This window comes from Python bivittatus, unplaced genomic scaffold (assembly GCF_059951505.1).
Source record: "Python bivittatus isolate LINGU-HERP-01145 unplaced genomic scaffold, Pbiv_v1 ctg000570_np1212, whole genome shotgun sequence".
Taxonomy (NCBI): domain Eukaryota; kingdom Metazoa; phylum Chordata; class Lepidosauria; order Squamata; family Pythonidae; genus Python; species Python bivittatus.
Genome location: NW_028277097.1, coordinates 18759336 through 18783002, shown reverse-complemented (window position 1 = coordinate 18783002; position 23667 = coordinate 18759336). Strand labels below are relative to the sequence as shown.

General features: G+C 39.6%; 1 protein-coding gene across 1 annotated transcript; it reads right to left on the bottom strand.

The window, feature by feature from the left end:
- Positions 1-7448: 7448 nt before the first annotated feature.
- Positions 7449-19706, bottom strand: SYT4 (synaptotagmin 4). The gene is made up of 4 exons (XM_007430652.3): positions 19557-19706; positions 15676-16490; positions 9705-9825; positions 7449-7780 (listed from the first exon to the last, which is right to left on the bottom strand). Exons 1-4 carry the CDS (start codon positions 19588-19590, stop codon positions 7473-7475), a joined length of 1278 nt encoding a protein of 425 aa, XP_007430714.1. The 5' UTR covers positions 19591-19706; the 3' UTR covers positions 7449-7472.
- Positions 19707-23667: the final 3961 nt, after the last annotated feature.

Sequence of the window (23667 nt, the reverse complement as noted above, 5' to 3'; positions counted from 1 at the left end):
GTGAAAGAGAAGGATATGAAAGAAACAGGACCTAGAAAAAGGTTTAAATGTATATTATAATTTAGACTGGAATCTGGGTTATAAACAAGGGAGGTGAAAAGTGGTCCTCAGATATTGCTGGAAAACTCCCAGTTACAGCTATAATCCTGGAGGTTGGGGGTTGTCTTTTAGTAACAACTAGAAAACCACCAATTCCCTCCATAACCAGTCAAGAAATTAAGCCCAAGCTAGAAGCCAACAAGGAAGAAGAAAGAGAAAAAAAGTCAGGGGGAAACATAGCAGTCTTAAAGATTAAGTCCCTGAAAATATGAGGCTGAAACTCATAGCATTTCAAAATAATAAGCAAGATATTTGGATGTAATGTTTTAAGCTTTTGAAAATAATGATTTGTTTTTCCTTTTGACTCAACTGTTGCAATATTTATATATTGGACATTTTTATTGCTTGCATTTATGTCGGTTTTCTCAACTGACAATAAAGGGATGGTAACAAATAGGGTTAAATTCAAGGTCAATTATGAAAGTGCTTCTAATAGAGATGAATATAACATGACACAGAATTCCTTCACCATCACCTGCATGTCTCTTGCAAAGACCATGAATTCATTAGAGTAATGTATGAGTGAAGGCATGAGTAACTGCAGAGAAATATTAAGGCTGAACTGAAAGGTCTCCCTCAACTTCCTCAGACATTTTGCATGAGAAGGAACATCATGTTTGGTTTGAGGATGTTTTTAAGCAATATTTGAGTAACAGCTTGACATCTTTAAAAAGCAGGTGTTAACTCTTCAGGTCCTGGATCCTGATTTACTTGTAAGGCACTGTAGGGAACTAGAATCAAGTCCATCTTCCTCGTTTCAAGCAAATAGTTGTTGATGTTACATTACATTTAAGATAAGACCTATTTTACCCTTGAAAAGGTAAGTAAGACAGTATTAGAATCTGCTTGTTTATTATAGGTATTTCCAATAACTCAAGATGGAATTCTTATATTGTTCTTCAGACTTGAAAATCAAGGTAGTTTATATGCAGTTCTCATGTGGTTGCCCACTGGAACACTGACCAGAACCAGAAATGCTTAGCTTTAACCAAGAGCTTTCATCATATGCTCCAAGCCCAGCTCTGAGATCTCTCCCTGTACTTAATCACTACGACAAGTCCCTTCCTCAGGTGATGGACAGTGAATTTCTTTATGCTGGTCTATGATTGTAATTGAGAGCTAGTTTGGTGTAGTGGTTAAGGCACTAAGCTAGAAACCGGTAGACAGTGAGTTCTAGTTCTGCCTTGGGCACAAACTCAGCTGGTTGACCTTGGCCAGTTCCTTTCCTTCAGCCCAGGAAGGAGGCAAGGGCAAACCACTTCTGAAAAACCTTGTCAAGAAAACTGCAGGGACTTATCCAGGCAGTCTCTGAGAATCAGACACAATTGAATTGATTAAAAAAATGATTGTAATAAAGATTTGATTTGATTATGCTTCTGTAGCTCTGGGAAAAGTGGTCACAATCACAATGGCTCCTGAGTTCTCAACTGTACTTCTAACCATAACAGATGAGGTAGTGCTGTCTACATGAAAAAGTTAATGTAGCCAGTGTTTTTCAAACTTGGCCACTTTAAGATGTGTGGACTTCCCAGTGGACTTTCCCAGAAGTCCCCAGCCAGCACATACATCTTAAAGTGGCCAAGTTTGAAAAACACTGATGTAGTCCATTGTTAGAAGACTGAAGTTCCTGGTTTAAATATTACTTCTGCCATGAAGTCATCAGCTGGCCTATGGACAATCTCAGCCAAACCTACCATTCAATCTGCAATAATTCTCACTTACCTCCTGGCAGCCTTCTGGGCTGTCATACCTTCCATGAATCTGGGGGCTCTACATTCCTCCTCCAGTCTCAATCAGAATGATGACTGAGAATTCTGGGAATCATATAGCAACACCTCTGTAGAGTATCAGGCTGGAGAAAGCTTCTTTTGCTGTTTTAAGGATTTCAGCTAGATAATGCATATTGAGTCCCTCTAAACCTGTAAAAGCTCTATGCAGATATTATAGATTATTGTAATGCGGGCGATAGGAAATGTTCTCTTTGAAAGGTTGTGGACAGTGGGTGTCAGAACCTGCATCACCCTACTGTTGTTGTTTTACATTGTATTGCAAGTTGGATTGATTTGTTTCTGCCAGTTGTAACTAAGGGGGGGGGTGCAGTTAAAGGTTGTAACAGGAGTAGTAACAGGCAGTGGGACAGTGCTTAACCATATATGGGCAATTTAGACTAGCCTGAATACCGGCAAGGCAGGTTGGGCCCAAAGAGCCAGGTAGGAGCTCGGGGAGGAAGGAGAGAGGTCAACACCAGGTGATGAGGAATCAAGATGCCAGGCAATAAGGGGAGGGGGGATAAATAGAGGGAAGTTTACCCAAGGCTTTAGTTTTAGCAATATTCTGTTTGCAAGCTACACGTACCACTTAATAAAGAAGTATTTTTCTGAACCAAGCCTGGTTGCGTGAGAATGCTTCTGAATTGGGTTTTGGACATTGTGGACATGACAGTGGGATTCCACACGAAAAGAATAAAAGGTACACAGATTAACATTGGTAAAAACATTTCAGCTGGGATGGAATGAATGAAAGTAGCATTTTATTCTTGTCTTACACACATGGGACAACATACAGAGCCAACCACAAAAGACATACAAATCCTCTGACACCATGCTTCCTCCCCAAAAACTTCTATTGAATGTACAACATCATTAACAAATTGGTTATTGAGTTACAACAGATCTCCAGACATGAATAAGTTCCCATGTGGGGCAATCTTTCCTTAGTTTTGTTATCTCTACTTAGACAAATATTATTTTACATGTTTAATACAGGACAGTATCCTTAACAAATTTCAAGATATTCACATTAAGAACCAAGTACTTTATAAAACAGCAATATTATTTTTTCCTTTATTTCTTAAAGGCATGAGCATGTTCATTTCAGTCCCATCTAGTTCTTGGTGGGTAAACAACTGGACTTTGCAAGACAAATGATGATTATTATTTTTTTTTAAGGATAAAAAGGAAAAGAAAAGAAATCTATTTACAAATTGCCTAATGTTGAAAAGAACATTTCCTTCCCACCCTGACAGCTGTCAACACCCTAGCAGGAAAAAAAAAATCACCTTCAAACTACTAAAAGGAGTTGTCCAGTTTTTACCCACTGGGTGGCAAAATGACAGATTGTCACAACCCTACATTATATTAAAAACAAAAGCAAAAAAATCCCCCAAAAATAACAAACCATTTTGAAGTGAAAGTTCTGAGTCCACAAGGAACTCATGGCTAAAGCTATCAACAGACAGTACAAGGAGATTTATACTAGCTAGGAGTTAGGGTAGAGATTTCCAAACTGTCTAGTTGTAGACACCTTCTGCTGGACATCTGAATGTTCTAGAGCAGTATTTCTCAACCTTGGCAACTTTAAGACCTGTGGACTTCAACTCCCAGAATTCCCCAGCCAGCAACGCTGGGGAATTCTGGGAGTTCAACTCCACAGGTCTTAAAGTTGCCAAGGTTGAGAAACACTGTTTTAGAGGATTCTGAAGAAAGCTTTTCACTCTATTTACATGGATCCGATCATTATTAGCCAAGGACTTTGAATGCCCTCTTAAACATTGTAAGAAAAAATTGCTGTTAGTAGCTAGCATTCAAAGAGACTTATTCTCCGTAATTTGTCATATCTTGAGGAATAAGAAACTCAGAATGCCATTCAAAACTCACTAGGTCAGACTAAAATTCTTCTTATTTCAATGTGTTTTAAATCCAATGAAAAATCCAAGCTTACATGGAGTTCTTGGCATGTGACCTTGATAGCAACATTCCGTTCTTTTTAGGAGAAAGGGTACTGCTTCTTAAGATCCATTCTTTCATGAAGAATGGATTGGACATGGTTTCCTTAAAGATGACTTAGGAGTTCTATCCGCCATGCCAATATTTTTTTTTAAACGACTTAGCTCAGTTACTTTAACGATTCAGCTCAGATACTGAAAAAAAAGTCACAGGGATGGCCAGGCCACAGAAAATCCTGCCCTTTTTATGTGTGCTCCAATATACATTTTAAAATGGGCAGGGCTTGGATCACATGGTCATGGCTACCATCTTGACATTTAATGTCCCCCCCCCTCCAAGGACCACCCTGTCAGCTACTCATGAATTAGCACTTTTGTTTTTCCTCTGAAAGCCTTTCTGAAGCTTTCTGAATTTTCTTAGTAGAATTCATGTGGCTATTTTTATGACTTAGACACAAATTCATCTTCATAGTGGGACTACCCTGGAGTAAGCAGTCTGAGGATTTCAAGCCTGGACAGATGTTGGCCTACAACTTATCTAAACAGAACAAAATAGATTTGAACCCTTCATACACACAAGTTGCATTACAATTATTACCTTTACATAGAGCATTTTAATAAAAAGCATGTCCTGAAAATGCCTTAGAGCGTATATAAACACCATTATATCAAACACATCGTTCAAAAACCTGGATAAATTACCAACAAAAAAAACCTGAAAGGCTCCAAGTGGAATTCTTTCAGTAATATTTGTTGCATATTTCATATTCTAGTCTTTTCTTATTCTGTTCTGGCCAAACAGTGGCTCTAGTAAAAACCATTTCCAATCCTTCAGCAGTGATCACCAGAAGCCCCATTTCGTTGCTCATGTTTGATGACGCTAACCCCTTCCCTATTTCTTAAGTTTTGGAGTATGTTGGCTCTGATCAATAAGATTAAAGAATATGGGTTTCAGCCAGTTGGGTCTCCTTGAAATCCATGGTATGGGACCCTTATCCCCCAAACTGTATCACTTTTTTGCTTGTAAGGGTAAAGTAATATATCAGCAACCAAGATTTCACATAAAGGTTGTGATACCAAGAAGACACAGATCAGGGGTGATCAACCTGCACCTTCAAGACCACGAATGGTCCCCAAGTCTTCTTTTTGTGGCCTTATAACCATGACTGCTGAAAAATGACAGCAACACTTCCTGCCATTTGGAGCTTGGAAACAGATTAAAAATTGTATTATAAGACCGAAAATAGATATCTCACAATTAAAAAGCAAAGACCCGCCCCCATTCCATCCCTATCCACATGGCTCACCCATGTATTGTGGGCCTTGGGCTCCCCAAAAATGTTTGGTGGTCCTTGCCACCAAAACATTGCCCATCCCTGAACGAATGTGCTCTAATCTTAGCAGCTGTTTATCTATGGAACAAGGTTTAGGCTTGGGACTTAGGTTGGCTTAAACTCCAAATACTTGTTAATGGGAACTAGGTCAAGATATTAATTTCTCATACATATCACTAGGGCTCCCAACATCACCTTCTTCATACTGCTTTCACAGCCTTGTTCTCCAAATAATTCATTAGACATATTTCTTGTGAAAGGATGATCCAGTGACTGTTTTACAACATGGAACTCTGGTACTTAAACTTCCAGATTTGTTATCTTTACCAGAGTTTTTTGAGAATGACTCCCATAGAGGCATATGCCATACAATGTTATATCAAGTATGATTATCCACAGGATACTTGTAAGAAGGATCCCATAATCAGGACATTATATCCCTGATGATTTCTACCTATATGACTAACTCCATAAAATTCATATGCCTGAATCTATGGGTCATTGTGTTCTCCCATGCATTATTCCACATGTTCTGACAGGCATTAGGCCACATCTGCATCCATGCAGAGGCAAATGTGATTCTGGAGAATATCCTAAATTTCACTGGAATGAAGAATTATTTCTACCTCAAGTTCACATCTGCAAGGAATAGGATTGGAAACCTGTCTACTGCAGTTGTGCTAATCTGTCAGTTTAAAATAGTTTCTATGTAAACATATAAGTAGGTTTCACAGGTCACCAACAGGGGTACATTTTGTGCATGGGTTTGCTTTCCATTGGCCAGTGCGAGCGGAGTTCAACCCATCAGACATGTAAAATAGCCCACCAGGGGCTCAGTCAACTCAGTTTCTGTCCTATCTGCCTAGGAATGTTTAGTCAAGAAGATTCCTAGGCAGGTGGCAGGAAACTACATATCTCTGGGCTGATTTGGTGGGACAGAAGGTATGTTCCTAACCTTAAGTTGCATTCCACCCACCCATACCTGGAAAAAAAAAAGGTCATATGATGCATGCATCTCGGTAGGGTGGTTCTCCTGGCATTGCCCACCCATCTACCCCTCTGATTTTCAACAGTCACCCAATGGCACAAATGATATGGAGCTACTTCAATTGCTACAGGAAAACAGCTTATCTACATGTGAGTTAGCGTGAGGTGTAAAGCTCGCCGAGAGTCTGATTCTGCTAAAACCCCATATTTACCCAGTTATAATGGCATTTTTTAAAAAGAATCAGTGCTTGGTATGTATATCCTAACTTTTTTTTGTTCATTTTTCTCTTTTTTAGAGTTTTTTTTAATTTTTTTTGTGTGTGTTTTGTTTTTATGTTTAGCATAATAAAACAAATAGAAACAAATAGAAACAAGTTTCAGTTTGATCCTCAGCTGTTTGAAAATATACCAGGTAAAAAGAACATTCTACAGTAGTTCACCTGGTTAAATTTGGGGGAGAAAAGTTCAGTGTTTCATGTGGGGAGGGGGGATGGAGAGGACAAAATAAATGCTTTTTTTTTCTTAATCACCATAGGCTATATGTAAAAGCACAAACCCTAACCTCATAGTAAAATTTACACCCACCTACATTATCATCTCAGCCCTTGATTAAACAAAGTGAATCCTGTCAAGGATGCTAACATAATTGCTGAATGCACTTATCTCAAGTAATGGACTCAGTCCTTTGTGTAAAATCTAAAATATGTCACCTCCTAGTTTGAAAGGTAGCAAGTGAGACTGATAATATGAAATGCAAGTTGTTAAAAAAAAATCCCAAGTCTTTGGATTACTCAAAGTATAAATTAACCCTTACGCAAAATGGTTTTGTAAAAAAAAAAAAAATCAAATTGAAGGACACATTTCCTTCCCACTCACACATCCCATTTTAATCCTTTTTGTTCATTTGTTTCATGATTTTTGACTTTACAAAAACACAGGTGTTTCTAGACCAAGCAACATGTATCAATGAGGTGGTTGTCCTCTAGGTGACAACAGTGATCTAAGATTCCTCATAAATTAGTTTTAAAAAAGAAACCGTTTCAAATTATGGTTACAGCACTTTGTGTCCCTATAGTGGCGTATACTCCTGCAGAATATGAACCTTTGATAAATGTGGAAGGTTTGGTTTTGCAAAAAGAAGAGAGCCTCAACCAAAATGTAGTTACCTTCTGTTCTGATAATTCAATTCATTTAACATTAACAACAATAAAGATTCCCCCCACCCCACCCCCAAGGGCACAAGCCTGTGATTATACATTGCAAAGAAAGAAAACTAATCCTTGCCTATGGGATTTCTCTTTGAAAAGTTCCAACCTCCTGTTCCTTCGTTAGCCATCACACAGCATGTGCCATTTAGCTATTTGTCTCCTAGGGTATTCACAGATTTCCTTCCAATGTTCTCCAGCTGTTCCTTCTGCAGAAGCCCCCAAGGTTAACCGGCCAATGATTTCATTCCGAGATCCCCTGTCTGAATCCAGTACTAAGAATTCAATGCTGATCTCTTCAAGACCCTCACAGGGAATATCAAAGACAAAAAGTTCATTGAACACCGCATTGGGGGTACACTTCTTGACATGTGTTTTCTTTTTGGAGATCCTTTTCTTGGCATGGTAAAGGTTCACTTTGACATAGGGGTCTGCAAAAACAAGTAACATGCAACAGTTGTCTTAGACTGCAAAAAACAAGGTCAATTCAGTGACTGGACTGCTCACTCCAAGTGTCTTCTCTTCCTCAGCCTCAACTTTTTATCATCATGTAACAATTACTCAGCCAAAAAAAAAAACATGTTCTGTTATTCTATAGAGCAGATTTTCTCAACCTTTTTATCCTGGAGGAGCCCTTGAAATAATGTTCAGGTCTCAGGGAACCCCTGCATAAAAATGATTGTATCTAGGACTGAGGCATGGCACCTAAAAATTCCCACCATTACAAGAAGCAGCATTGTATGGTATGAAAATTAAAAATCGGTGGTGGTGATGGTGGTGGTGGTGATGATTTTGCAATCATAAACTCTTGCAGAACCCCTGGCAACCTCTCATGGACCTCTAAGGTTCCACAAAACCACAAATGAGGAAGGCCGGTCTAGAGTGCATTTTGGAAGATAGAGCATACCCTTCATTAGTAGGGTTATCTCCAAGGGTGTTTAGCAGCTCCTATATTTCCTGGGTCTGAACGGTTATTGCTAATAATTCTGGAAATGGGAGGTTACAGGCAAAGCTAAAATAGAAAAATAATGAGCCAATTCAAAGGGGCATGGACTGGTGCATATTATAGCATCTTTATGAAGGATTATTCAAATTAAAGTTTAGTCTATGGGTAGGTAGACCACCCAGTTCCAGTCCAATAAATTTTGATGAAAGTTGGCATGTGTTCATACTATTCCTCAAACATCTCTGGAGTAGATAACCTAGAATGGCTTTCATAACCCACCCACAATCATCTTCTTTCCTCCCACCTCCCAATTATTGTTGCATTCACACTTAACCTGGTTTTTGAGTTACCTCATTTTCTGGACTGGGACAACTTGTAAATCACCAAGAAGATGACCAAAGTTAAAAATGTAGCTGCTAGGCCTTGAACTGATCCCATTAAGGGCTTTGGGCCAAGATAACCCCTAAACCCAGTAGTAAAAGCTAAAAAAAAAGAGCAAACCAACTCAAACTCACATTTGTCACATGTTTCCAAATCAGGGAGAGAGAGATAAAAATGCCTCACCCTTCTAAAAAGCAGTGAACCTCTTCCAGTGAACCTCTGGGTTTTCAGCCCAGATTAAGGTGTGTGTTAACAGAATTCTTCCTCGTCCCTGATCATAAATGACATTAATACAAAACTCTCTGCTCCTTAACATAAGTCTGTGTTGAAAGGACATAATTTCATGTCTGTCTGTCTGTCTGTCTGTCTGTCTGTCTGTCTGTCTGTCTGTCTATCTATCTATCTATCTATCTATCTATCTATCTATCTATCTATCTATCTATCTATCTATCTATCTATCTTTGGGTTAGGGTACACACAACTCTGGGCAGTTGTAAAATCTAAGTTTCTCCTGTGATCACAAGCTAGATAGCAGGCTGTGTTGTCTTACATCATCTTTTTGTCTTGCACCATGGCCATATCTAATTTCTACTACAAGTGATCATGATTCTCTATTATTATGGCAAATGGCCACAACAAACAAATGTGGACTAAAATTGGGGGGGGGGTGTTTTAGTCATTGCTCCTCTGTGGCTCCATTGATCACACCCTTAATATTAGAATTCAAAATATGATATTTTGTAATTTCTGAAGCCTCCTATGACTATGGAAGACACTTGTTTTATTACTGTGAATTTATCTTTCTGGAGGTTAGAGTAAGCTTAAAACCATCAAAAAGAAATTCATAGATCTGCCCTTTTCAAAAGCAGCCCTGAAAGAAACAATTTTTAAAAAGGACAGCATGTCCCTATAGAAAATCACTTGTTTTCCTGTAATTTGTAAATTTCTAGCTTCAACCTATTAAGTCCTCAACCTTTCCAATTATAAATCCATAAATGTCATTGCATGCATTCTCCTTTTCAAATTACCTGATAATCCTGAAACATCAGCTTTAGGTAGATGCCTGGCCTTTAAAACAACCACAGTGAGAGTGTTTGTTGTAGACTGATAACAAAGTGAGATCAGCAACTCACCACGCCCAGAAGATTTCTGCAGAATTAGAGAGATAAGTTGGTTCAGTTGTAACATTTAGAGCTGTTTCAAATCCAGTGATACAGACGGATTTCCAATATTCTATTTTGTAAACTAACTTTGCCATTAGCAACAAAGTATTTCACATTTTTGGAGAATGAATGAATGGATGAATCTATGTCTGTCTGTCTTCCTGCTATAGGCCCAAACTTCTAGAAACCTAGACGTGCTTATCTATTACTAAAACCAAAGGAACAAGTTAGTTGTAGTAAATCTGGCCCACTCAGTGCCATGTATTTCTGTCATCTCTCTCTTTACGTTACTAGATAAAACACATGAAAACCTGAGAATCTATGACAAATCTGGAAATTACTTTGAAATATGGTTTGGGCCGATTAGTACTTTCTTCCTGATGATCTGATTCAATTTCATCTGTTTTTTTTATCACAATTTGTTAAATGAGCTACAGTGATTGGGTTCACACATCATGCAGTGTCATACTTTTACAACCCAAAGTTTTGGAATGATCATGGCTGGAGTTACACAACTTGCCAAGTTACACTTAAGCCATATTTCATTTCAGAGAGATGTTTGAAGCAAACCCGAAGCTCCTCGGGCAGATGACAGCTGAGCTGGCTCTCAGGAAAAAAAAAAAGCTTTCTATGATTGTGAAGCTTGGAGAAATATGACAGAGGTCCCAGAAATTGCCAGTGGAAGTTCTTTAATGAAAGCCAAGCACTTTTGTTACTTGAGATGAAGAACAAGAATACCCTTTCCCATTCCAGATGCAAAGCTGACTAGACTTTTAAGTTACTCATCTGCTCTGATCAGCAGGACAGCAGATTCCCAGCATTCGATGGCAGCTGTACTAAATGCATTTGAGGGTTTTAAACCTCTAATGGTTTTTATTGTCATCATTATTTGTCCTTGGATTTTACTAATTATTACTGTATGCCTTTGATTGTTGGTGGCAAAGCAGTCAATAGACATGACCAGTTAAAAGATGGTACCAGGGCTGGAATCTTAAGATGTCATGCACACCAAAGGTTGTTTAGTCTTCTCTTCTAGTTGGTACTTCTTGCACTCTTCAAATTATGCTGCTCGTTAAAGAACCTTGCCTTTAAAGAGTCACTTTTTTGGGAAAGGAAAGGAAAGGGACAAATATAAAAAATCTGTATGTTGGGCAGGTAGAAAATCCAGATATGGACCCCCAGATGGCTATGATTCATCGTACAAAAGAGAATACTTATACTCAGTGGTATATTAAGTTTGAATACTCATTCATATTTTTCATATTTGAGCCAACTTTACCTCCTTTCACTGTCCTAACTGTGATATAATTCTGAAACTCCCTAAATCAGACAGGGAAATATTACCTGAAACTCTTCTTTCAAAACATTGACAATATCAGACTGTGCCTTGGGGGAGGAGGGGGAAATGTCTCCCTTTTAAACCCTCAGATACAGAACAAAACCTTGGGCCAATCTCTTGAAATGTTGTTACAAATAATATCTGATGAATTAGCATTTCAATGGACCGGAGAAAATATCAGATACAAATTGGATTTTGCAGAAAACAATATAGTCACCTTGTGGGAACAAAATATATAAGCAGGGAAATGTACGCCAAACAAGCTTCAGCTCTTCAGGTCAGAAATGGATTAAAAGCCATAAAACACTACAGATGGGAATATTGTTTGCTGCACATTGAAGCAATTTGATTTGATGCTTGATCTTTTGAAAGCAATTATCCCAAAGTCAATATACTGGCAGGTCCTCAAGTAGTGATATTCGTTGCCTGAAACATGCATTAGATTTGGGATTTCAATAGGAAATGGGCTGCCACTTAAGCTGAAGTTACTTCCAAGCTGATTTGCAACCAGATACCAAAGATATTGATTTGGTCGTAAACCCTGCTAAATACAGGGGGGCAAGGAAAGTGTTTAGGATTGGAGCCAGAACTCCTGATGGTAATAAGACGGATACCTGCATCCTAAAAGCCACTTATTCTGATTGTCCAATTGATGTTTAATGGACTATTGGGAACTTGAGATAAATAGCTTGAAGGTTGGCTGATACTATGGATTGCATCCATGGTGATAACAGGCAATGTTCAAAGCCATTCAGATCAAAGAGGTTTTGTCACTGGATTTACTAGGCAGCAGAATATACCTTTACAGACCAATATTTGGTTAAGGATGAACTAGCTGGATTTATGCCACTGCATTACTACTGATGAAGACAGTGTATCAATACTAATTTTTGTCAGAGAACTTTATGGGAGTGCCAAATAACTGAAATCATCCCATTTAGACTAGTGTACATAGCAGAAACCGAGCTTCAGGAACCCCGATAGCAGATTTTGAAATAGTTCTGCCCAGATATAAAGAAGCTTTCCCCACATTGGTTGGGAATTCTCAAGGATGCAACATTGGGTAGTTAATGATTTAGAAGCAGTGCAACCCATTAATCATTTAGACCAACACATTTAAAATACTGTTCTGTGTCCTCATATGCATGTTCAGACACAGGAATATCCATTAATCAGTCACAGCAGGATCAACTGATAATCACCCTCCATTCATTAATCATTAGAGATGCTACTTTCATTTTGATCAGTATCATCTTAAATACCATGCTTCTCAGAGGGTGAAATTCATATCTTAAATTTAGGATTGAATGATTAAAGGATGAAAATATGGCTGCATAAACAGGCATCCTACGGCTACACCATATGTGTATTGATCTGCCTAGATTACTGACCACAACTGCAATTTACAAGCTTATTATTCTTACTTTGCCATGGACCTATTTAGGGAAAAGAAAAGTGAGTCAAGATAAAATCCTAAGGGATGGACTACTGCAAGCTGTAGGTGTACCAGATACATCTACAGCTTGCAGATTTTAATACATTTTTATAATTACGATGTCAGAAATGTCCATGGAATCTCACTGTTGGGGCATTGCAACTTTGGAGCATGCATGCAATGTGACGATGCAGATAGAAAAGGGGCGGGGCTTATGTTGCAACACTGTCATGAAGCTTTTGTCATTCTGACACTCCTAGTCCACTCCCACAGTTAGTATTGGGCAGAAGTACATAGTACAATTTTTTGTTCAGTCATTAAGTCGTGTCCAACTCTTTGTGACCCCATGAACCATATCGCGCCAGGCCTTCCCGTCCTTCACTGCCTCCCTGAGTTTGCTCAGTTTCATGCTCATTGCTTCAGTGATGCTATCTAACCATCTCATCCTCTGCCATCCCCTTCTCCTTTTGCCTTCAATCCTTCCCAGCATCAGGGTCTTTTCCAAAGAGTCCTCTCTTCGCATTAGGTGACCAAAGTATCTGAGCTTGAGCTTCATTATCAATTTTAAATTAAATTAAATTAAATTAAATTAAATTTATTTTTTATTATTATCATTTTAATTAAATTAAAAATTTAATTAAAATTTAAAATTTAAACAATTTTAGCATATTATAAAGCAATGTGCTATTAAATGAGGTATTCAGGTGTCCAGCAAATTCTCCTTCTCTATTTTTTCTGGGATACTCTATTCCCCACCCCTTCTACTTGGTCTTTTCTCCTACCATGCCCATTCCAACAGCCAGCCAGCCCTCTGCAACTCTTGGATACTGGGCTATTTTATTAGAATGCAGCCTGAATTTTGAGTTTCCCTAAAACTTCTTATACTACTTCTTGTGTGTGGATGGTGCCATTTGGCTCTATGAGGAGCAACTCAGAAACTGAGTTTACTCTTGTAATATATGGAAATCCTCTCTCTTTTTCAATACACATTGCTGAATTAGATAGATAGATAGAGAGAGACAGACAGACAGACAGACAGACAGACAGACAGACAGACAGATGATGGATGGATGGATGGATGGATGGATGGATGGACGGATGGATATGATTTCTCAGAAGCATTACGGAAGTGGTTTCTCTTTGCCTTCTTCCAATTTTTTTTTTTTTCAACATCACAGTCAAACCTATAACCTTGGTATTTAATAGGGGCCCTTTATCAAGCTCAACTCTGCTTACCTTTTGAACTCAAACAAGGTAAGCCGTATACTCTCACCTGTGGAGATTAGTTAAAATCTATTTTTAAAAAAATGGATTTGCTTTCCAAACCACTAGTACTCATGTCTCTACTGCAGAGTGACCTGTTGCGAGCCCCAGTAGGTAGACCAGATGAGGAAATCCACTCCACAGGAAGGCTAAAACTGCAATTTATTGAGATAGGCTATAATAACAGAATCTTGCAAGTCTGCTGTCCCTCCTCCCTCTTTTTATAGTCCAATTAGTAAGGGAGGCATCTGCCTGAACCACTTCCAAAGGTTATCTCATTGCTCTGAACTTATAAAAAAAAAAAAAAAAAGTTTCAGCCCCTTTTCCCTAGGTGACAGTTCTTGTATATTTCCATCAGGGTTAGGGTTAGTAATCTTCATTACTCCCTATACCTGTACAGTGTTTTCATTTTGAACACTTACAGATTTTCTCATTATAGGTCTGAGATGGAGTGAGTGACTTTGCTTGGCAAATATTCCTTTGAAACTCAACAAAGGAAAGGAAAGATAGACAAGATGATCTGAAGTAGAAAAAGGTGTTATTAAACATATCTAGGCTGTCCTTGGATTCCGAATCATCCTATCCTGAATGTGTTTCGGATTCATGTGGCATTTGTATGGGTGATGATACTAGTACAATTTAGCTCATAGACTTATTTCTGTAATTTCTAATGCTATATTGTTTGATAGGTATACACCTAGCCCATGCCCTGGACTGTGTCTATAATTAGTTCTTCTTCCAATATTTTTAATCACAAATAAAATATTGATATTACTGTTTCAGTGGAAGAAAGGAGAGGAATCGGCCCTTCAGCAGTTGATTTGAATATCTCTTATTATAATTGAATCGACAGTTTACAGCAGCCCTGTGGATTGTTGTCTAATTTCTTGTTCCTGTGAAGGCTCATAGGCTGTTGGCTTGTATCTTTGCGCTATGATTGCTACACTATGCTTGACAAGGAACCAAAGCTTCTTCTGGTTTGCCTCCTGCGAAACGAATTTGTCTTACTAAGAAGGCTCATAAAACTCTGTTGGTACATTTAGACTATTTCTTTTATCCTGTCACAAATTTTAACTATTGCTGTTCCTGTCAAATTTGTAAGCTCACAACTGCCCACTTCTATAGCTGTTAAACAATTCAGCATCATGGCACTGTGCTCTAATCGATCAGAGCGTAAGAGAGCTGCTCTGCTTGTGATGTCCCACTTGAGTTCAATGCCTTGATGCTGATAACACAAAATATGACCTCTGGGCTATTGGGCTGATGCAGTTCCCATACCCAATCCTGCTTGTTGCAAGATCTATTTCTGTTAGTTAGTACAGAGGGTCACAGGACCACGTTTTAGCTACAGCAAAGATGGATAGTTCAAAAGGACCAGTTGAATTCCTGAAATCCCTTGTAGAGCTTCTTCCAGAACTAACCTGTGGTCTGGCTCATTTTAAAGCATCTTCTAGTACTCTGGAACATGGCTTACTCCATTACGTTTTACAATGTTGTGTTGCATAGATTGGGTTGTTATCTTAAATGCCAAAACATGCGCTCTAGTGCTAAGTAGGAATTGGAAAACTGAGACTTAGATTTAGTGTCAGGAGTTATTTCATTACAAATCATTCCCTTTCTTGCCTGGCCTGATACAAATGGAAAGAGAATATTGGTTTACAGATCCTTTTTCCTGTTCAGAATGTCTAGTTCATTTATTTATTCAAGATGTCTACATTATACTGCTATTTTTACAGCTCATCTCTTCAAAATACTCTGAGAAGGTAGGGAAAGAAGAAAGAATAAATAAGATCAATTACCCTAACATTTTTTTTGATGATTTCCTTGTTCATCAGCATCCTTCCTTCAGACAACTCAATTCCTGATAAGGGAAAGAGGACTTCTCCAATGACATCATCTCGGGAGAACCGGTCAAAACTCAGGATCATAAAGTGGAGACTCAGATCTTGAATTTGAGTATAAGGGATCCCATAAAAGGTGAAGGTTTCATCAAAAGCTGGATCTAAGGTTTTCCTTAGCACTCGAGTTTTCACCTTGTGTTTCTTCTCTGGTAGTATTGTCATTTTGATGTATGGATCAGAAGTCATTGATTGTTCATCCATGGCTGGTAAGCCACGTGCTTCTTTGATGTTCACCATGAAAGCCTTCTTTTCAAAGTTGTACTCAATGGAGAAGAAGAGAGTTCCTAATTTATCTTGCTTTTCTTCAGAAGATATTGATGTGGCAGACTTCAAGCTGTCAGGGGACACTGAATCTTTTTCCCTCTCAGGAAAGAACTTTGGAGTAAAGCCCTCAACATCTGAGGAACTTGGTATTTTAGGGGTTGTTTTGGGGAAGTTGCCATTCAGATCTTGCTTCTCCAGGTCAAGATGCAGAGAGCTCTTTGGCATAATTGGCTTGTTTTTGGCTTCCCCTTTGTCCTCTGCACCAAACTTCTTCTTGCTGTTGAGGTTCTCAGGATAAATGTCAACACCCTTCAGCACATGAACAAATTTATAAGGAGGAGTCTTGTTTGATTTAGAAGATTTGCGTTGGCAGCAGATCCAAGCAAAGAGGGAGACAGTGAAGACCAGCCCAAAGGCACTGAAGATCCCAACCACTGTTGGAATTTCATCTGCAAGTCAAAGCAAATGGCAACAAATGTATGAACAGTGGACTTCAGAGATCACAAGTGATAGTTAACTTAGCAAGAACTGCCAAAATAGTAGAGCAGAGCAATTCAACTGTACAATATATTGTCCAACAGAAAGCATATTCGTTTTCTGCCCCCTGCAGGTATGAATCTGTATGAGAAAACTCTGACTGGAGATATTTCTCCAGATGCATGCATGATTGAGATAAATGGAGTTTGGCAATCATGGTTGTAATAAACAGCATGGTGAAGTTTAATTTTGTTGCTTCCCTAGAAAAAGTTATGAATTCAGTAGGTATGCAAACACATTTAGCTCCCTCTTACATCCTTCACATTTGCCTTTTCATTTGTCAGATAAAAAAGAATTTGAAAGATATTATTCACATGCATAATGTCCATTTTCATATTAGTCTTTGCATTTTTCCTTATGTTCAGTAAACTTCATATTTATATGAACCCTTTATAGAAGAGATCAGAGTACAACAAGAAAATGTAAACTTTTATGCATCTTTCCACCAATCTGGCATATTGATATCAGTACTGATACAGATATGAACATGTACAATTATTTTCCACTATTTCATTACCCATTATGTACATGCTTTTTTTTTTTAAAAAAAAATCTTTTTTATGTTTCTTTATTTCTAATTGCAGGACAAATCCATTAGGATTTTCAGAAGCAATACAAAGGTAGGTGTCTAAAGAACAATGATTCAGTGAAGTCTACTTTCCCAAGCACAGCAACTGAATCCATTCCCTGTGATTTTTTCTCCATCACTCACAGAAACCAGCCCACATTCCAAACAGCAATAGGGAAAACAGCATGCAAGCTGCAATGACATCTGGAGTATGGATAAAAGTGGGACACAGAGGAGATCATTAGCATTTCATGAGTAAGCAGCACAGGGCCAAATGAACACCACTAATTGGAAATCCAATTCTGCCCATAAGTAACATTTCTGAGCAAGTTTAAGCACCAGACACTGGTAACAACAATCAAAAGGAAAGTCCACATTCCCCTAGCAAAATGGGAACTCATGAAACATTAATGCAGAAAATAAATGTGTCTTTCATGCAAGAGAACAGGTATTCAAGGAACTGTGCACTATCTTCTTTCTTCCTGGGGGAGGGGGCCAGGGAGATTTTCCAGAAAGGATAAGTGGATATGTTCTTTATTATTATTTTCAGAGAGAAAGACTCTGCTTTTGAACGATAGAGGGGTGACGCACTCAATCCTAAATTGAAATTATGGGAACATGAATGGACTTACATGTAAGCAAGCCTTGAAAGGATTGAGTGTGAGCAATTGCCACTTTTGGAGGCATCACACTCTGATGGGGGGGGGTGTCTTTTCTTTTGAGGGGAGGGCTTTGCCATTTTGATTAGGATTGATTTATGAGAAGACAACCGTGCTGAATATGGTTGTATGTTAGTCTGCAGGAAATCTTGCCTTGGGATAAGCCATTAGTTACTGGGTCAATTCCATGTATCCTCTTCCTATGTCACTGACACCTTCTTTTCTGGTTCACAGAATATGTGTCTTTTAGTTGAGACAAATCTTATCAGCAGTGAGATAATAGCAGTTCCATAAGACACTTTACGTGGGAGGCCGGGTTGGGCATTAACTCCAGTGAAAAGATTTTAATTGTCAACCGATGTGTTTGCAAGTATTGCTTAGATGTTTCCACCCCGCAGATTGTTTCTGAGAGCAAGTTACAAATATTAATTATCTTCACAAAGTCAATTATGAGGTGAGCAAGCTGTCACAAATGAAATTAGGGACACCTATGAGGGGGTGGCACAAGAAGAAATCCTAACTAAATGTGCTGTATGGTAACTACCAGTGGGATCACCATCTGCTTTGATGCTGTTCTCCTATGATCACCTAGGTATTCTAACATCTGTGTGAGAATAAGATGCTGACTTGAGACTCCACTAGCTGTGAAGAAAAGAACAGGGCAGATTGTAAGGGTATCTGTCTGAAAAGACCCCTTCAACATTCTCCGCATGTAAACTTAAGTCAACATTGAACTGATTTATTTTCAACTGAAAGCTAAAAGAACAACTTGAGCCGGGGGTGGAAGGAATGGCATATGTTCCTTAGGAATGATCCCATTGTCCTAGAAGGGACCATCAGGAGTTTAAAACACAATACTTTGTCTATAAAGTACTAGTGGTATCCTGAGACCATTACATGGCAAAGACAATAAATAGGACAATGTTAATGGTCACTCGCTCCCCTCCCCCACACTCGATAGCTGAAAAAGAACCTTTTCTATATATGCATTTCTCTCCTGGTCATTTCTTCAGCCTTTAAGCAGATGAGAAATATTAATGCAAGGTTTGGTTTGGTTTTAATTGCCAGGTTTTGATGTTAAGTAACAGCCAAAACAGGCAGACCGCTTTAAGTTTCTCTCTGAAATCTTGCACTGAGTTAAAAGCATGAGGTACCACTTTACGTGCGTTATCCAAGGAACAACACTTATGACCGGGGGCAAACAGGCATATGCAGAGAGGGGAGATAGAAAGAAAGAGATACATGAATGTTGAGATGGGTGACTAATCTGTTTGAGTGTCTAGTAGCTATCTTGGTACCAACGGAAGCAATTATGACAATTATTCTGAGAGCATGTAGAATACAGGTTTGAAATGACTCATTCTATTCTTGATCACAGCTTCCTTAAAACAAAGATTGAGGCAAATCCATCATTTCTCTCTCCTCACTCCCTACCACAGTCCTTATATTCTGTCTACAGCAACTGGGGAGGGAAGACAGAAGGGTGGAGAAGGAATCATCTGAAAATCTAAAAGCAGTAGAGGAGAAGAAGAAAAGCAAAAACTTTTGTCAAATCCACCCATCAGCCCACGGGTGCTTGAAAGGAGAGGCGCAGAGGCTACCCAGATCAAAGTAGAAACATGCCTTACGTTTCCAGTGTCCAAAGTCCCCAAGGTGTCCAAAATGGCAGAGTCATATACTTTGCCTCAGAAGGACCGGTGAAAAATGAACCGAATCTTGATTTGCATTTTTCTTTTAAAAAATCCACTTACCGAATTCTTCCCTGCTGGCTGTGATCGGAGCCATGTTGTTTGCTGCGCGCGCTGTCCAAGGTGCTGAAAGCCCTTTTCTGCCCCTCTGCCTCGCTCTCTCCGGCGGTTCGCGGCGAAAACGCGCCGCACACGCGCGCCCCACACACAAACAGGGGGAGACGTGTTTTCCAACGTGATGCCAACTCCAGCCCGAAAGACCGGGAAGGTTTGAGACAGAGGAGGAGGTAGAGAGGAATCGCGGGTGGGGGAGAGACGAAGGGGAGGGAAGGCCTCGCTCGGTCCTCCCCTCCTTCACAGTGATTCGTGAGCCCTTGTCCGCTGGTTCGAGTCTTCTGACTCACCCAGCTCGGAGCCCGAAGACGTGGTTGAAACCCAAATTGACGCAATTCTGACGCCACCGGAGTGAAATCAGTACCTCCTCCCCCGCCCCTTTCTCCCCACTCCTGAGAATCCAGCCCACATTCATCAATTATTTTAACGGCTCTGCTGCAGGAGATTAGCTCACATTCTCAGCCGGGCGTAGATAGCAATGCTAATTTCTAGGGCCAACCCTCCCAGCGTTTTGCAACCTACAGTCTGGCATTCTTAAACGCTGGAGACGGGCCGAGTTGAAGAGAAAGAGGGAGGGAGGAAGAGAGGGAGAGAGAGAGAGAGAGAGAATCCTATATTCACAGATGCAGGAAGTGAAGAGGAATTGCGGGGGAGGGAATGTCCCAGACGTGCAGGATTTCTTTTTCCCGATCTCTTTAGAGGAAATGCTTGTTTAGAGTGACTTGCCAGATATATGGAGTGCTCACTAGGGATGGAAGGAAGGGATGCACTGATTTCCAGACTTAGGGGAATATGTGTAAACAGATTATAGCTTGTTAAATCTAGCTTCTAAACAGGTTGTAGCTTGATCTTGTTAGACCTACCTGATACTTCCTCCTCCTTCCTCTTTTTCTCTCTCACACATCCACACCCACCTTTTATAACATTTTTACTTTTGAAATTTGACATTATAATGCTGTGTGTTATTAAAAAGTTCTGCATCACAAATGGACACCACTGGGGGACATGCCCTGGCTGATCTTGAAAAGCTATGCGGAGCTGGGCCAGGTTAGCGCTGGCCAGGTTAGCATTTGGGTGGGATGGGAAACCACCAAGAGATCTTCAGGGTACAGTGAGAAGCTTAAGAAAATAACAGAAGAAGAGAATGGCCAACCACTTTTGTATTCTTTCCTACATACATAGCACATAGACATTCCCATGTAGTCACTAGAATTACAACTCACCTTAAAAGAGATTCTACATTACAAAAACACATCAAAGAGAGAAGCAACACAACAAAAACAGAAAGCAACAAAAATACTATCTAACCACATTGGTGATGGGCAAACAAATAGAAAGGGAAGAAGGAGGAGTATTACAAAGACTGGCTCCTTTTGATTTCAGGTTAGTTTTCCTTAATTATAGTTTTCAGGTTAATTTCCCCTATAAGTTTTGTATTCAGATAAGATTGGCTCAGTGGCTACTTCTAGAACAAACTACACTTTTGTGAAAGTTACTCAGTTGAGCTCAGTGGGACTACTTTCCATGTAGATATGTCTAGGGTTAGGGCTGAAAATATATTTCTCTAGAAGCTTGGGAATCCCTCATAGACTGGGTCAGACCTGGGCTTTTTTTTTTTTTTTGCAAAGTAACTAACTTCCCAAAAAGGAAGTTTTTCAGTCAGTTAAAGTCAGTGGGTTCATTTCCCTCTTCTACCTAGTAACACAAGGACTGCATTTATGACTTTCTATGCTCACAGCAGATACTCCATTTCTGAATTGTAACTTCCACTAAGTCCTACCTTCTGTCCTAAAAATGACTCCCTGTAGTTTTGGGCTGGCCGAGTTTGCTCAGGGACCAGGGAAAGGCACACTCATGTTCCCAAAATCACCCTGTCTTTGAACCTGCCCCAAAGCTGGCACCATTTGTATTCTTATAGGAATCAATGTAAAAGCTAAATTCATTCCCATTGCCCCGTATTTTAGAGGGCTGCTGGTATCAGTTCAAAGTGCAGTCTTGAATGCTTGCAAACATTCTAATATCACCCGCAATTCTGAATTCCCATCTAGAATAAAAACATTCATGAACATAGTTAAACATACCACAAAATGGACAATGGCCTTCCATTCCATTCCATTCCATTCCATTCCATTCCATTCCAACTAACCTGAAATCAAAAGGAGCCAGTCTTTGTAATACTCCTCCTTCTCCCCTTTCTACTTGTTTGCCCATCACCAATGTGGTTAGATAGTATTTTTGTTGCTTTCCGTTTTTGTTGTGTTGCTTCTCTCTTTGATGTGTTTTTGTAATGTAGAATCTCTTTTAAAATGAGTTTTAATCCTAGTGACTACATGGGAATGTCTATGTACTGGTTTTGCACCTTGGTAACAGGATCCTTTAGAAGAGACGCTGCCTTTAGAACCTTTTTCCCCAAGGTAGTGTCCTTCTGATGAGTTGGGCTTCAGCTTCTAGAATTTAATCAAGATGGTATTAGAACCAATGGGAGAAGGCATTTATAGGGATCCCCAATGAATGTTAAACTCAGGAGACTGACCAGATTCATTCATTCATTCAGGCAGCCACTTGAGCCACCCTGTGGATGATTGGCTGATTTTGAAAAGGATGTGGAGGGTCATTGGTTTGCGTGCTAGATCCATGGAGATTTGGAAAGCTGAGCTACAATGCAACACTGGGGAGAGAAGAAAACTGCATTAGTAAGGTTAAAATGGATTAATTTAAATTTATTTATACATTTACATTAAGACTGAGGAAAGTAAGCCAGAAAGATAGAAAATATCCAGCATCTGTATTAGCCTATTTGCACTCTCAAAGCTGAACTGAAGGTTTTTTCCCTGTCCTAACTGTATCAGTCTGGGACTCAGCTGATAATTCCATCCTTTCTTATAGTCTTTGAGTAATTTTCTATCTGGACAGTCTTATGGTTTATCAGATAAATTTGGAGTTCTTCTAGGGTAAGCTCATATCCACTAAAGTATGGTAGGAATTTTTGTGTTGACAAGTGTTTTCCAACCTGGGACCATCTCATACATGTGGACTTTTACCCAGGAAATCTTGGCAATGGTCATACTTGGGGAATTCTTGGAGTTGAAGTCTATGTGTATCAAAGTTGTCCAGGTTGGGAAACATTGGTGTAGACCCCCCAAAAGGGTGGGTTGCAGTTTCCTGGGAACCAAACAAATGTTGCATCACAGCTCATCCAACACTGGGCAGATTAGCAGATATAAAAGGTCAGCCTAGCTGACCAATTTTTTTTCTTTTGTTTGGCATCTGCCCACCTATCCTGTGGGTCAGAATAGGTTGGACCAGTCCCATTGGGACCAAGTAGAATTTATTACTTGCCACCTAAATTCATCCCTGTTATACTAACTCATTTAAAATATAATTAAATAGGATGGCAACCATTGCAGATACTTTGGGGTAGATAAACAGATGCTTCCAGTAAATAACATATATATCTCCACCCTGGGCTGTCTGAGTGATGCCCTGGAGGTCCTGTCTCAGTATCTGGAGGCTGTAGGGGACTGGATGAGGAACACCAGGCTTCAACCCAACCCTAGTAAGACCAAGTGGCTTTGGGTTTTAGCACCTCCTGGTTCTGGAGACCTTCCATTTTTTGTTTCCGATGGGTTTGCACTATCCCAAATGGATCCCATGCACAATGTGGGGAATCCTGCTGGACTTGCAGATCCTGCTCAAAAAGCATGTGACAGCTGTGGCCAGGAGGGCCTTTGCATAGCTTTGTGTTGGATGCCAGTTGCTCCCTTTCCTGGACTGGGAGGCCCTGCTCATGATTATTCACACCTTAGTTACTTCCCAATTGGATTACTGCAATGAACTGTACATGGGGCTGCACTTGAAGAGTATTTGGAAGCTTCAACTGGAGCAAAATGCAGTACGTAGGTAGTTATGGGTGCTGGTCACTCAGTACATGTGACTCCTCTGCTTCATGAGCTGCATTGGCTATAGGTATGCTTCCAGGTACAATTCAAAGTGTTGGTGGTCACCTTTAAAGCCCTTCATGGCTTGGAGCTGGATTGCTTACAGGACCATCTTTCTCTGG